Source organism: Oncorhynchus keta, chromosome 12 (assembly GCF_023373465.1).
Source record: "Oncorhynchus keta strain PuntledgeMale-10-30-2019 chromosome 12, Oket_V2, whole genome shotgun sequence".
In the NCBI taxonomy this organism is placed as follows: Eukaryota; Metazoa; Chordata; class Actinopteri; order Salmoniformes; family Salmonidae; genus Oncorhynchus; species Oncorhynchus keta.
Genome location: NC_068432.1, coordinates 44,536,784 through 44,553,122, shown reverse-complemented (window position 1 = coordinate 44,553,122; position 16,339 = coordinate 44,536,784). Strand labels below are relative to the sequence as shown.

Sequence of the window (16,339 nt, the reverse complement as noted above, 5' to 3'; positions counted from 1 at the left end):
TGGGCTGAGTCCTGACTGTTAACATGGGCTGAGTCCTGACTGTTAACATGGGCTGAGTCCTGACTGTTAACATGGGCTGAGTCCTGACTGTTAACATGGGCTGAGTCCTGACTGTTAACATGGGCTGAGTCCTGACTGTTAACATGGGCTGAGTCCTGACTGTTAACATGGGCTGAGTCCTGACTGTTAACATGGACTGAGTCCTGACTGTTAACATGGGCTGAGTCCTGACTCGTAACACAAACTCACACTGCTCTGCCTGTTCTTTTCCCCCTGTCTCCACCACCATCTCGTCTCTGCCCCGGACTGACCATATAGAGTCACGTGAGACCCTTGTTATCTAATGCCCAGCCCCGAGCTTCAGTGCACAAGCTCGGTAGCTCAAAGACAGGCCAACACACACACGGACGGACGTATGTGCAGACAGGCACACAGGGACGGCAGTATTGACAGACATTTCACAGGTCGAAAGGCTTTGATTTCAAAATGGCAACTCATCGCATCTTCTTTGATGTCCAGTAGTTCTATCTTACCAGTATGCAACACCTTTGAACTGTGCTGAAGGTACCCATGAAGCTAGCTGAAACACTGTGTACGCGAGTAGCTAGACAAGGATGAAGACAGGGGTGATGTTTAAAGCTCATGATGGAACTCTCGTTCAACATTATTAGTGAGACAGTACTGCCATCTAGCGATTTCTACCTTGAACATAGAGTAGCGAATAGAGTCAATAGAATCAAGCCATAGGTCTACAAAGCACGGACAAAAGCTTTATTTATTTGAAAAACAAGTGAACCATTATGTACAGTACATTTTTTTTAAATGTGGGTGTCACAAACATGGGAGTATTTTGTCCTGTTTCTTTACAGGTTCATCATTCCAGATTGACTATTTACAACAGGGAAAACCCAGACGTGTAATCTGTACAACATAAGGTGAGACAAACATCATTACATATAGCACATCATCATTGTTCCTAAACCAGTAGGCTTTATTCATAATCGCAAAAAAAACAACACAAAATCACAAAATTCAATTCAATAGTCACTCTGGATTGTTTTGCTGACTGAGCAACAGTGCCCTCTTCTTGACAGAAGGGACAAGTGGTCCTAGTGGTGAGAGCGTTGGACTAGTAACCAAGGTACAAATCTGTCGTTCTGCCCCTGAACAGGCAGTTAACCCACTGTTCCGAGGCCGTCATTGAAAATAAGAATTTGTTCTTAACTGACTTGCCTAGTTAAATAAAGGTAAAAAAAAAAAAAATTGGAATCATTTATACTCACTGGCTGACTGGGGCACACAGTAGCAAAACATTTTGCTACAGAAGACAAAAACAATTGAACAAGTTCAGATAATCCCTCCCTGTTTCAGCCTGTTTTCCTTTGTTTGGTGCTTAATTAATATAATCTGGGATGCACCATCTGGCTGGCACTCACACACAGCTCACATCCTCAGGGTGTTTGTTTCCTATGGGACTAAATCATTCATTAGTTCATTCATTCATTAATTAATGTGATTGCATAGATCTGAGAGTCAGCCTAATACATATTTGATTAGAAACCAATCATCAGACATTGATGATAAAATAACTGAAAATAACTCATCATCATGATCATCAGCCATAGAGCTTTTGTGTCGACAGCAACGTGACCACTGTGACAGTAAGGTGACCACTGTGACAGTAAGGTGACCACTGTGACAGTAAGGTGACCACTGTGACAACAACGTCACCACTGTGACAGTAAGGTGACCACTGTGACAGTAAGGTGACCACTGTGACAGTAAGGTGACCACTGTGACAGTAAGGTGACCACTGTGACAGCAACGTGACCACTGTGACAGTAAGGTGACCACTGTGACAGTAAGGTGACCACTGTGACAGTAAGGTGACCACTGTGACAGTAAGGTGACCACTGTGACAGTAAGGTGACCACTGTGACAGTAAGGTGACCACTGTGACAGTAAGGTGACCACTGTGACAGTAAGGTGACCACTGTGACAGTAAGGTGACCACTGTGACAGTAAGGTGACCACTGTGACAACAACGTCACCACTGTGACAGTAAGGTGACCACTGTGACAGTAAGGTGACCACTGTGACAGTAAGGTGACCACTGTGACAACAACGTCACCACTGTGACAGTAAGGTGACCACTGTGACAGAAAGGTGACCACTGTGACAGCAACGTAACCACTGTGACAGTAAGGTGACCACTGTGACAGTAAGGTGACCACTGTGACAGTAAGGTGACCACTGTGACAACAACGTCACCACTGTGACAGTAAGGTGACCACTGTGACAGTAAGGTGACCACTGTGACAGTAAGGTGACCACTGTGACAACAACGTCACCACTGTGACAGTAAGGTGACCACTGTGACAGAAAGGTGACCACTGTGACAGCAACGTAACCACTGTGACAGTAAGGTGACCACTGTGACAGTAAGGTGACCACTGTGACAGTAAGGTGACCACTGTGACAGTAAGGTGACCACTGTGACAACAACGTCACCACTGTGACAGTAAGGTGACCACTGTGACAGTAAGGTGACCACTGTGACAGTAAGGTGACCACTGTGACAACAACGTCACCACTGTGACAGTAAGGTGACCACTGTGACAGAAAGGTGACCACTGTGACAGCAACGTAACCACTGTGACAGTAAGGTGACCACTGTGACAGTAAGGTGACCACTGTGACAGTAAGGTGACCACTGTGACAGTAAGGTGACCACTGTGACAGTAACGTGACCACTGTGACAGTAACGTGACCACTGTGACAGTAACGTGACCACTGTGACAGCAACGTGACCACTGTGACAGCAACGTGACCACTGTGACAGCAACGTGACCACTGTGACAGTAACGTGACCACTGTGACAGTAACGTGACCACTGTGACAACAACGTGACCACTGTGACAGTAACGTGACCACTGTGACAGTAAGGTGACCACTGTGACAGTAAGGTGACCACTATGACAGTAAGGTGACCCCTGTGACAATAACGTGACCACTGTGACAGTAAGGTGACCACTGTGACATTAAGGTGACCACTGCTTAGGAGTCAGCAGATGAAAAGTTTCCAGGAATTAGTTGATCAAAGGTCACAATGTATTTAGTTCAAAGGAAGTTGCCAGATTCCTCTAAGCCCTCATGTTGAAGTTGCATTTTACATGACATTTATTTCACTAAAGCATTTCAGCAACAATACATTTTTAGAGGACATTCTTTGAAGATGAATTAAAGTGAGTGAAATCGCATGAGGATCCTACAATGACTTTGTGAATAAACTTTCTTCATGGTTTTGGAGTAGAATGTTCTCAATGACTTTTGAAAACTCTGTCCATATCGATCACACATCTTACATACGGAACAACACACAGTCCATCATACAGTCACTGGGGGGGTCTGAGGGAGCCTGGTCCCACATCTATTTGTTCTGTCGTGTCAAATCCTATGGGCATTGTTTGGCTGGCAATGACCATAGGCGTTGGCAAGAAGAAGGCACAGACAGATCTGGGACCAGGCTAGGTCTGGGGGGCTCCATTCTGCCCTGAGAACGTTCTGGATCGCTTTCAGACCAAAGCACATTCATTCACGCCGGTTAAACCTGAATCGTATGGGAACAGCAGAGGCTCAAGCATGTTACGTTACCATGTCAACAAAGTCTGTCAAATATGTTACCACGACAATTGTCATGGTAATTGTCAGGAAGGAGAAAAAAAATGATCACTCAGTATTTGGAATGGCCCCGCCTTTCAAAAAAATCTATGTAACGATCAAGAGAACAGCACAGTCAGTGTTTTACATTATAACACATGTGCCTGAAGTACAATAGTTCACACAAACAGGTGAGAGTGCATTATGGGTATTTTTAATTGTGTGTATGACAAGTGCAGAAAAAACATGCTCATATGATGTAAATGTGACAGGATGTCATCAGGAAATATTAATGACATGCCAGAAACATTATTGACATGCCAGAAACATTAATGACATGCCAGAAACATTAATGACATGTCAGAAACATTAATGACATGACATTATTGACATGCCAGAAACATTAATGACATGTCAGAAACATTAATGACATGTCAGAAACATTAATGACATGACATTATTGACATGTCAGAAACATTAATGACATGTCAGAAACATTAATGACATGTCAGAAACATTAATGACGTGCCAGAAGAATTTCACTACACCCGCAATAACATCTGCCCAATATGTGCATGTGACCAATACAATTTGATTTTGTTTTGATTTGAGAAACATTTATGACATGCCAGAAGCGGAGAAAAGAAGAGGGAGGGTGAATGCTTCTCAGAAGAGCCCTCATATAAGACAACTGCCACTGAACAGCACACAAAGTCCACAGAGAGAAAATGCTTTTAGGCAGAGCACAGTACGCCTCAGACAGCTGATGTGATTTGGAAACATAACATATATTATGACTTGTTCAAAACAGATAGATAAGAGACCAGCTGTATGAGTGATGTTTATATATGCCATTTAGCAGACGCTTTTATCCAAAGCGACTTACAGTCATGTGTGCATACATTCTACGTATGGGTGGTCCCGGGAATCGAACCCACTACCCTGGCGTTACAAGCGCCATGCTCTACCAACTGAGCTACAGAAGGATGAGCACACTGCAGGTGTCATCAGCAGGGGACGTGATGGAATATGGAATGAATGGCAGACATGCAGAGAGTCTATACAAGAACAACAGATTTCAGAACACACTCAGTCTGAAGCTGAGGTCTGGTGACACAGGTCATAGAGATAGATAGTTGTATATATTTTATACAGGGGTCCTGAAGAGCACAAACATTGTTTTAAATATTACTGTCTCTTTAAGTTGGTGATACTACAGAGTGTGACAGTACTAGTGAGGGAGGTTTTAGACAAACCAGAGCTTTGTCTTCCCTATACTCCCTCCCCTGTGTTGTTTGACCCTAAGCGCACACCATACAATTATCTGTACTTCGAAGATAGGCAGAATATGTAACATCCCACGCAGTTTAAGAGCTCTGAAAAAGCCCTTTATGACTTTTATGGGGATATACAGCGAGACGCTCCTTCTCTCCTAGCGTACCCTCGTCTTCTCTCAGTCTATTCTCTTGTCTCTGTTAGCTGCTTCCTCCCCTCACATTGGAATCATCCAGCGGCAGTGTGGGGAGACGGGCCATACCACTGTGAGTGCTGTGTATAGGGGTGTTCGGTGAGATGGGTGCTATAGTTCACTGTGGCGTACAAGAGGTTCCAGCTTGTGAGACAGAGCGGTCAGAACTTTGTCAAACTTCTCATAGCGCTCTGATTGGCTGCCCTCCGACCCCCGACTTCCCCATAGCAACCTCATCTGGAACTCTGTCTGGAAGATCTCCAGAACCTCCTCCCTCTCCTGGAAGCCTGGTGGAGGAGGAGGAGAGGAGAGAGAGGAGAGGACAGAAAGGAGTAAACAGGAGGAGGAGAGGAAGAGACAACAGAACATAAGGGAGAGGAAGAGAGGAGGAGGAGAGGAGACAAAAGAACATAAGGGAGAGAAGAGAGGAGGAGAGGAAGAGACAACAGAACATAAGGGAGAGAAAGAGAGGAGGAGAGGAGACAACAGAACATAAGGGAGAGAAGAGAGGAGGAGGAGAGGAGACAACAGAACATAAGGGAGAGAAGAGAGGAGGAGAGGAAGAGACAACAGAACATAAGGGAGAGAAGAGAGGAGGAGAGGAAGAGACAACAGAACATAAGGGAGAGAAGAGAGGAGGAGGAGAGGAGACAACAGAACATAAGGGAGAGAAGAGAGGAGGAGAGGAAGAGACAACAGAACATAAGGGAGAGAAGAGAGGAGGAGAGGAAGAGACAACAGAACATAAGGGAGAGAAGAGAGGAGGAGGAGAGGAGACAACAGAACATAAGGGAGAGAAGAGAGGAGGAGAGGAAGAGACAACAGAACATAAGGGAGAGAAGAGAGGAGGAGGAGAGGAGACAACAGAACATAAGGGAGAGGAAGAGAGGAGGAGAGGAAGAGACAACAGAACATAAGGGAGAGAAGAGAGGAGGAGGAGAGGAGACAACAGAACATAAGGGAGAGGAAGAGAGGAGGAGAGGAAGAGACAACAGAACATAAGGGAGAGAAGAGAGGAGGAGGAGAGGAGACAACAGAACATAAGGGAGAGAAGAGAGGAGGAGGAGAGGAGACAACAGAACATAAGGGAGAGGAAGAGAGGAGGAGAGGAAGAGACAACAGAACATAAGGGAGAGAAGAGAGGAGGAGGAGAGGAGACAACAGAACATAAGGGAGAGGAAGAGAGGAGGAGAGGAAGAGACAACAGAACATAAGGGAGAGGAAGAGAGGAGGAGAGGAAGAGACAACAGAACATAAGGGAGAGGAAGAGAGGAGGAGAGGAAGAGACAACAGAACATAAGGGAGAGGAAGAGAGGAGGAGAGGAAGAGACAACAGAACATAAGGGAGAGGAAGAGAGGAGGAGAGGAAGAGACAACAGAACATAAGGGAGAGAAGAGAGGAGGAGGAGAGGAGACAACAGAACATAAGGGAGAGAAGAGAGGAGGAGGAGAGGAGACAACAGAACATAAGGGAGAGAAGAGAGGAGGAGAGGAAGAGACAACAGAACATAAGGGAGAGAAGAGAGGAGGAGGAGAGGAGACAACAGAACATAAGGGAGAGAAGAGAGGAGGAGAGGAAGAGACAACAGAACATAAGGGAGAGGAAGAGAGGAGGAGAGGAAGAGACAACAGAACATAAGGGAGAGAAGAGAGGAGGAGAGGAAGAGACAACAGAACATAAGGGAGAGAAGAGAGGAGGAGGAGAGGAGACAACAGAACATAAGGGAGAGAAGAGAGGAGGAGAGGAAGAGACAACAGAACATAAGGGAGAGAAAGAGAGGAGGAGGAGAGGAGACAACAGAACATAAGGGAGAGAAGAGAGGAGGAGAGGAAGAGACAACAGAACATAAGGGAGAGAAGAGAGGAGGAGAGGAAGAGACAACAGAACATAAGGGAGAGAAGAGAGGAGGAGAGGAAGAGACAACAGAACATAAGGGAGAGGAAGAGAGGAGGAGAGGAAGAGACAACAGAACATAAGGGAGAGAAGAGAGGAGGAGGAGAGGAGACAACAGAACATAAGGGAGAGAAGAGAGGAGGAGAGGAAGAGACAACAGAACATAAGGGAGAGGAAGAGAGGAGGAGGAGAGGAGACAACAGAACATAAGGGAGAGAAGAGAGGAGGAGAGGAAGAGACAACAGAACATAAGGGAGAGAAGAGAGGAGGAGGAGAGGAGACAACAGAACATAAGGGAGAGGAAGAGAGGAGGAGAGGAAGAGACAACAGAACATAAGGGAGAGGAAGAGAGGAGGAGAGGAAGAGACAACAGAACATAAGGGAGAGAAGAGAGGAGGAGGAGAGGAGACAACAGAACATAAGGGAGAGAAGAGAGGAGGAGGAGAGGAGACAACAGAACATAAGGGAGAGAAGAGAGGAGGAGAGGAAGAGACAACAGAACATAAGGGAGAGAAAGAGAGGAGGAGGAGAGGAGACAAAAGAACATAAGGGAGAGGAAGAGGAAGAGAGGAGGAGGAGAGGAAGAAAGGAGGAGGAGAGGAGGAGACAAAAGAACATAAGGGAGAGGAAGAGAGGAGGAGGAGAGAAAGAGAGGAGGAGGAGAGGAGGAGAGGAGGAGGAGAGGAGGAGACAACAGAACAGGGATTGATCAATATTACAGACATTGTGGAAAACAAAGTCTAGTTAAGATAGTTATTGACATCCTGCTCAATACACTCATCGCCAGGGACTGGAATCAATCAGAACCAATAGTGGTAAATGTCAACATACCGTAACCATCACCAGCACACTACCACAGATAGCACAACAACCAACAACTCAATCATTATTTCAGATCAATGTCAATGACCCATTATATACATCATACTGACCACACACACACACACACACACACCGTCAGATATTAGGATGTGTCAGCATTAAGGAGCAACATGTACTGTAACACTACAGTTGTTACTCAGTCAGATCCACTAATCAGACAAGCCCTTGGTGGTTAATCCATAACAATATGGCTGCCTCGGCACACAATACTATAATACTACTCTGTACTCTATGGAATGGTTTCCTGGACCTGCATTAAAGCTCGACTAAAAAAAACACTTCCAATGAAGACTGAACGAGTCTGTGATTATCGAATGATGAATGAGATTCTGACAGTGATTTAAGTCGGGGAAACCGGGCCTTGTGTGTGTGCAAGTCAAACTAATACACAGCGAGTACATACACACACGCTCCCCCAGGCCTTACCCTGTAGTTTGGTCTCAGCGTTGGTGCGATACAGCCCCCCATGGTGAGCGATGGTCCGGGCCGCCTCCAGGTGTGACATCACCACGTCAACCCCCGCCTCCACTTTCTCCCAGGATTCCATCCCCGCCCCTGGCCCCTCCCCCACAACCACACTCCTCTCCAGCAGAGACAGCAGAGGAACCACATGAGGGAAGGAGGTGTTGGACAGCACAGTGCTCTCTGGAACACAGAGAGAGACACACTGACACAGAGAGAGAAACACACATACCAGTGTCCTGTGCATGTCAAACACACAACGCACACAGTAACACACACAGTAACACACACAGAAACACACACAGAAACACACAGTAACACATACAGTAACACATACAGTAACACATACAGTAACACACACAGAAACACACACAGAAACACACACAGTGACACACACAGAAACACACAGAGACACACACAGTGACACACACAGAAACACACACAGTAACACACACAGTGACACACACAGAAACACACACAGAGACACACACAGTGACACACACAGAGACACACACAGTAACACACACAGTAACACACACAGAAACACACACAGTGACACACACAGTAACACACACAGTAACACACACAGTGACACACACAGTAACACACACAGTGACACACACAGTGACACACACAGAGACACACACAGTAACACACACAGTGACACACACAGAAACACACACAGAGACACACACAGTGACACACACAGAGACACACACACAGTAACACACACAGTAACACACACAGAAACACATACAGAAACACACACAGAAACACACACAGAAACACACATAGTGACACACACAGAAACACACACAGAAACACACACAGAAACACACACAGAAACACACACAGAGACACACACAGTGACACACACAGTGACACACACAGAGACACACACAGTGACACACACAGTGACACACACAGAAACACACACAGAAACACACACAGTAACACACAGTAACACACACAGTAACACACACAGAAACACACACAGAAACACACAGTAACACACACAGAAACACACACAGAAACACACACAGTAACACACACAGTAACACACACAGTAACACACACAGAAACACACATAGTAACACACACAGAAACACACACAGCCTCCAGCTCCATACCTTTGCCATCGTTCATGTTCTTCATGAACGGCTTGAGCTTCTTCTCATAGAGGATGGCTCCCTCTGTGTGTCTCTGACGTAACGTCATCCACGTGTGCTCCAGACGAGAGATCTGAGAGAAAGAGAGAGAGACACACACAGAGAGATGAAAGAGGAGAGAGAGAGAGAGAGAGAGACAGAGACAGACACAGAGAGATGAAAGAGAAGAGAGGAGAGAGAGAGACACAGAGAGACGAAAGAGAAGAGAGGAGAGGAGAGACACAGAGAGATGAAAGAGAGAAAGACAGAGGGATGAAAGAGAAGAGAGGAGAGAGAGAGACAGAGAGACGAAAGAGAAGAGAGGAGAGAGAGAGACACAGAGAGACCAGAGAGACGAAAGAGGAGAGAGAGAGAGAGACGAATGAGAAGAGAGGAGAGAGAGAGACAGAGAGACGAAAGAGAAGAGATGAGAGAGAGAGACAGAGAGACAAAAGAGAAGAGAGGAGAGAGAGAGAAACAGAGAGACGAAAGAGAAGAGAGGAGAGAGACACAGAGAGACGAAAGAGAAGAGAGGAGAGAGAGAAACAGAGAGACGAAAGAGAAGAGAGGAGAGAGAGAAACACAGAGAGATGAAAGAGAAGAAAAGAGAGGAAGGAGAGACACAGAGAGACGAAAGAGAAGAAAAGAGAGGAAGGAGAGACACAGAGAGACGAAAGAGAAGAGAAGAGAAGAGAGGTGAGGAGAGAGACAAAGAGAGACGAAAGAGAAGAGAAGAGAAGAGAGGAGAAGAGAAGAGAGGTGAGGAGAGAGAGATAAAGAGAGACGAAAGAGAAGTGAAAGAGAAATATAACAGCATGTGACAATATATCATATAGATAATGGTGTACCTCTACCGATATTTGGTTTAGTGTGTGTGTGTGTGTTACTGTGTGTATATTACTGTGTGTGTATTACTGTGGGTGTATTACTGTGTGTGTGAGTGTGAGTGTGTACTGTACATGGTTGGTCCATACCTGTGGTAGCTCCAGTGCTCTCATCACAGCGGCGAAGCCAAACATGTTCCCGAGGTTGCTCTTGAGTTCAGCAGCCAGCTGGATTGTCTTATGGAGCAGAGCAGCCCTCTCCTCTTTACTGCCGGTACAGCCCAGCAGGTCCACAGCTGTCATTATAGACATAGTATAGAACCTGAGGAGAATGGGAGGAGGAGGAGGAGGAGGCGAGAGGGATGAAACAAGGAAGAATAGGATGAGAACAGCATCAACCACAATGGTACTCCTAACCCTAGCTTCGACATTCCGGTTCAAACCTAACCCTAGCCTCAACCACAACCCTAACTATAGCCTCAACCACAACCCTAACCCTAACCCTAGCCTCAACCACAACCCTAACTATAGCCTCAACCACAACCCTAACCCTAACCCTAGCCTCAACCACAACCCTAACTATAGCCTCAACCACAACCCTAACCCTAACCCTAGCCTCAACCACAACCCTACTCCTAACCCTAGCTTCATGTCGACATTCCGGTTCAAACCTAACCCTAGCCTCAACCACAACCCTAACCCTAAACCTAGCCTCAACCACAACCCTAACCCTAGCCTCAACCACAACCCTAACCCTAGCCTCAACCACAACCACAACCCTAACCCTAGCCTCAACCACAACCACAACCCTAACCCTAGCCTCAACCACAACCCTAACCCTAGCCTCAACCACAACCACAACCCTAACCCTAGCCTCAACCACAACCACAACCCTAACCCTAGCCTCAACCACAACCACAACCCTAACCCTAGCCTCAACCACAACCCTAACCCTAGCCTCAACCACAACCACAACCCTAACCCTAGCCTCAACCACAACCCTAACCCTAGCCTCAACCACAACCCTACTCCTAACCCTAGCCTCAACCACAACCACAACACTAGCCTCAACCACAACCCTAACCCTAGCCTCAACCACAACCCTAACCCTAGCCTCAACCACAACCCTACTCCTAACCCTAGCCTCAACCACAACCCTACTCCTAACCATAGCCTCAACCACAACCCTAACCCTAGCCTCAACCACAACCCTACTCCTAACCCTAGCCTCAACCACAACCCTAACCCTAGCCTCAACCACAACCCTACTCCTAACCCTAGCCTCAACCACAACCACAACCCTAACCCTAGCCTCAACCACAACCCTAACCCTAGCCTCAACCACAACCCTACTCCTAACCCTAGCCTCAACCACAACCACAACACTAGCCTCAACCACAACCCTACTCCTAACCCTAGCCTCAACCACAACCCTAACCCTAGCCTCAACCACAACCCTACTCCTAACCCTAGCCTCAACCACAACCCTACTCCTAACCATAGCCTCAACCACAACCCTAACCCTAGCCTCAACCACAACCCTACTCCTAACCCTAGCCTCAACCACAACCCTAACCCTAGCCTCAACCACAACCCTACTCCTAACCCTAGCCTCAACCACAACCCTACTCCTAACCATAGCCTCAACCACAACCCTACTCCTAACCATAGCCTCAACCACAACCCTAACCCTAGCCTCAACCACAACCCTAACCCTAGCCTCAACCACAACCACAACCCTAACCCTAGCCTCAACCACAACCACAACCCTAACCCTAGCCTCAACCACAACCACAACCCTAACCCTAGCCTCAACCACAACTCTAACCCTAACCCTAGCCTCAACCACAACCCTACTCCTAACCCTAGCCTCAACCACAACACTAGCCTCAACCACAACCCTAACCCTAGCCTCAACCACAACCCTACTCCTAACCCTAGCCTCAACCACAACCCTACTCCTAACCCTAGCCTCAACCACAACCCTACTCCTAACCCTAGCCTCAACCACAACCCTAACCCTAGCCTCAACCACAACCACAACCCTAACCCTAGCCTCAACCACAACCCTACTCCTAACCCTAGCCTCAACCACAACCCTACTCCTAACCATAGCCTCAACCACAACCCTAACCCTAGCCTCAACCACAACCCTACTCCTAACCCTAGCCTCAACCACAACCCTACTCCTAACCATAGCCTCAACCACAACCCTACTCCTAACCATAGCCTCAACCACAACCCTACTCCTAACCCTAGCCTCAACCACAACCCTAACCCTAGCCTCAACCACAACCCTAACCCTTACCACCTGAACCCTTACCGCTCCAGTAGGTCCAGTCTCAGCTGGTGTCCGTGAGGAAGAGTCAACAACTCCAGTCCCGAGCCCACTCCCATCATCCTCTGCATCTCCTCGGTAACACCCAGTATCCTAGCAACCTTCACACAGACAGAGGGAGGGAGCACAACACATGGGGAGGGAGGAATGAGGGAGGGAGCAAATGGAGAAAGAGGGAGGAAATGAGGAGAGAGGAGAGGGAGGATATGGGGTGAGAGGAGAGGGAGGAAATGGAGAGAGGTGGAGAGGGGAGGGAGGATATGTAGAGAGAGAAGAGAGGAGAGGGAGGAAATGGAGAGAGAGGAGAGGAGAAGGAGGCAGGAAATGGAGAGAGAAAAGAGGGAGGAAATGGAGAGAGAGAGGTAGAGAGAGGAGAGTGGGAGGGAGGAAATGTAGAGAGAGGAGAGGAGAAGCAGGCAGGAAATGGAGAGAGAAAAGAGGGAGGAAATGGAGAGAGAGAGGTGGAGAGAGGAGAGTGGGAGGGAGGAAATGTAGAGAGAGAAGAGAGGAGAGGGAGGAAATGGAGAGAGAGGAGAGGAGAAGGAGGCAGGAAATGGAGAGAGAGAAGAGAGGAGAGGGAGGGCAGAAATGGAAAGAGAAGAGAAGAGAATAGATGAGAGGAGAGGAGAGGAGAGGGGGAGGGAGAGATCAAAATGTAGAGAGCAGAGGGCGGAAATTGAGAGAGAAGAGAGGGAGGAAATGGAGAGAGGAGAGGGGAGGGAGGAAATGGAGAGAGGAGAGGGGGAGGGAGAAAATGGAGAGAGAGGAGAGGGGGAGGGAGAAAATGGAGAGAGAGGAGAGGGGGGAGGAAATGTAGAGAGGAGAGAAGAGGGAGAGAGGAAGAAAGGGTTTATTGTAATTTCTAACTTAATGTATTCATGGTCACTGAGACTGGTGGTTAATTGTCTCTTAATTCAAATGTTACCAAATAGTAGAGTAGAGTAAATAGTGGGCGCTATACCATATTTTATGATATACCGGTATTGATGCAGGCAAACCAATGCTTGGTTTGTTAAACGTGATACGCCATGCGCCATGCGCAATGTAAATTTTTATAGTTTACATCGCCACTTGAGTCATCTCTCTCAGCTCTCTCCGTGCCACTTTCCACACAGACATAGCTATGCCCCCTGTCACTCAAGGAGCGCATGCTGTTCCTTAACCACGAGACACTTGCGTTCAGTCTGCATGGTCAATGTAGCACATACAACAATGTTGATGACAACAATGCTGTCTTCACTTTGCTTCTTAATATAAATCCAATAGTGTTCTGTAATGACACTATTAGTTTGTGTTTCTTACATCAGCAAACAGCTAGTTTGTCTTTTCTTAGCAAGTTGTACTAAATCTTGTGAGATGCAAATTGTTAGCCGCTAATGCTAATAGCTAGCTAGCTAATACATGTACTGAGTAAGAGCAAATGTAGCTAGCTAATACAACCTGATAACACCAGTGATGGTGTAGACCTAAATCAGCATGTTGTTTGTGCAACAGTTTGTGCAACCCCATCCCTCCCCTTAGGTTTGTGCCATGGCGGAGATCTTTGTGGGCTATACTCGGCCTTGTCTCAGGATGGTAAGTTGGTGGTTGAAGATATCCCTCTAGTGGTGTGGGGGCTGTGCTTTGGCAAAGTGGGTGGAGTTATATCCTGCCTGTTTGGCCCTGTCCAGGGGTATCGTCGGACAGGGCCACAGTGTCTCCCGACCCCTCCTGTCTTAGCCTCCAGTATTTATGATGCAGTAGTTTATGTGTCGGGGGGGCTAGGGTCAGTTTGTTATATCTGGAATACTTCTCCTGTCTTTTCCTGTGTCCTGTGTGAATTTAAGTATGCTCTCTCTAATTCTATCTTTCTTTCTCTCTTTCTTTCTTTCTTTCTTTCTATCTTTCTCTCTCGGAGGACCTGAGCCCTAGGACCATGCCTCAGGACTACCTGGCCTGATGACTCCTTGCGGTCCCCAGTCCACCTGGCCGTGCTGCTGCTCCAGTTTCAACTGTTCTGCCTGCAGCTATGGAACCCTGACCTGTTCACCGGACGTGCTACCTGTCCCAGACCTGCTGTTTTCAACTCTCTAGAGACGGCAGGAGCGGTAGAGATACTCTAGATCAGCTGGAGATACTCTAGATCAGCTGAAGATCAGCTGGAAGGATCTGTGGGCCATGGAAGCGAGGCGGTTGAGCTTTTCCATCAGAGCAACATATGACGTCCTTCCAACACCAGTTAATCTTCACCAATGGTATGGTGAAGATCCGGAATGTGCCCTCTGTTCCATGCCAGCCAACCTCAGGCACATTCTCACAGGCTGTAAAACAAGCCTCGCCCAAGGACGCTACACTTGGAGTCACAACCAAGTCCTTAAAAACCTTGCGTCCGCCCTGGAGGACAAGCGAGCTGCCACCAACTCCCTACCACCCAAAGCAGCATCACACTCCTTACGGACAAACTTTGTCCGCGAAGGGGCTAAACCACCGAAGAGCGGCTCTACACCATTAGAGCGAGACCAGCTGCGCTTGGCCCGCGACTGGAAAATGCTAGCTGACATTGGCCGGCAACTTGTGTTTCCTCCGGAGATCGCAACTACCACCCTAAGACCTGACATGGTGCTCTGGTCCCGTTCACTCAATAAGGTCTTCATCATTGAGCTCACAGTACCCTGGGAAAACTCAGTAGATGAGGCTTATGAGCGAAAACATCTGCGCTATGCTGATCTAGCTACCGAAGCACGGCATCATGGCTGGAACACAGAAGTCCGACCAGTGGAGGTGGGCTGCAGAGGTTTTGTGGCAACATCTACAACCAGACTGCTTAGAGACCTGGGAATTAAGGGCCAGAGCCAGCGTTCGGCAATCAAAGCTGTATCAGAGGCGGCAGAAGGCAGCAGTCAGTGGCTCTGGATGAAGAGGAAAGACCCCAGCTGGGCCCCGAAGTGAGAGGGCCAGGAGGTATGCAGTCAACAATGACTGACTCAGGGAGGAGGACGCCCCTGCCATGCATAGTCCCATGGGATGTTGGCTATCAACAACAAGGCAACTCCTATGACTAATTGGGAATGGGACGCAAGCGTAGGATTGATCACCCTGTCGCTGGCCGCCTTTGAGGAGGGTGTATAGTGTGAAAGGCCGAAACACCCTAGGAACCAAAGGTACACTACTGACGATGCGCTCCCCAAATTTCACCACGCTCACTGTTCATTAACTCTTGGAAGTGCTTGCACAAAGGATAGTAACATCTCATCCTGTGTTCTTGGAATCTTTGAAAGATCGGATATGAAAAGCCAACTGACATTTCTTCCTGAGGTGCTGACTTGTTGCACCCTCGACAACCACTGTGATTATTATTATTTAGCCCCGCTGGTCATCAAATAACATTTGAACATCTTGGCCATGTTCAGTTATAATCTCCACCTGACACAGAAGAGAACTGGCCACCCCTCATAGCCTGGTTTCTTCCTAGGTTCTGGCATTTCTAGGGAGTTTTTCCGAGCCACCATGCTTCTACACCTGCATTGCTTGCTGTTTGGGGTTTTAGGCTGGGTTTCTGTACAGTACTTTGAGATATCAGCTGATGTAAGAAGGGCTATATAAATACATTTGATTGAATTGGATTGATCTTCTAAATCAAAGAGGAATATGCAAAGCAAGAACATGTTAGCTACATAAAGTAGC

General features: G+C 47.4%; 1 protein-coding gene and 1 long non-coding RNA gene across 8 annotated transcripts in view; one reads left to right on the top strand and one right to left on the bottom strand.

Moving 5' to 3' along the window:
- Positions 1-1,590: 1,590 nt before the first annotated feature.
- Positions 1,591-2,920, top strand: LOC127906392 (uncharacterized). 6 transcript variants are annotated; one of them, XR_008061153.1, is made up of 3 exons: positions 1,591-1,666; positions 1,807-2,146; positions 2,207-2,920. It is a non-coding gene; the product is annotated as an uncharacterized LOC127906392 (long non-coding RNA). The 6 variants fall into 6 exon arrangements; XR_008061149.1 differs by having other exon boundaries at positions 1,807-2,246; positions 2,287-2,920; XR_008061151.1 differs by having other exon boundaries at positions 1,807-2,366; positions 2,427-2,920.
- A 231-nt stretch (positions 2,921-3,151) lies between these two features.
- The window catches only part of LOC118391530 (SH2 domain-containing protein 3C-like), a 56,701-nt gene continuing 43,513 nt past the window's right edge, over positions 3,152-16,339 (bottom strand). For both annotated transcript variants that reach the window (XM_052458432.1, XM_052458433.1), the window contains 5 exons: positions 12,662-12,777; positions 10,489-10,660; positions 9,497-9,608; positions 8,331-8,549; positions 3,152-5,415 (listed from right to left, as the gene is read on the bottom strand). In XM_052458432.1, coding sequence (XP_052314392.1) covers positions 5,240-5,415; positions 8,331-8,549; positions 9,497-9,608; positions 10,489-10,660; positions 12,662-12,777 — 795 coding nt within the window. In that variant the 3' untranslated portion in view covers positions 3,152-5,239. The remainder of the gene's footprint in view (positions 5,416-8,330; positions 8,550-9,496; positions 9,609-10,488; positions 10,661-12,661; positions 12,778-16,339) is intronic.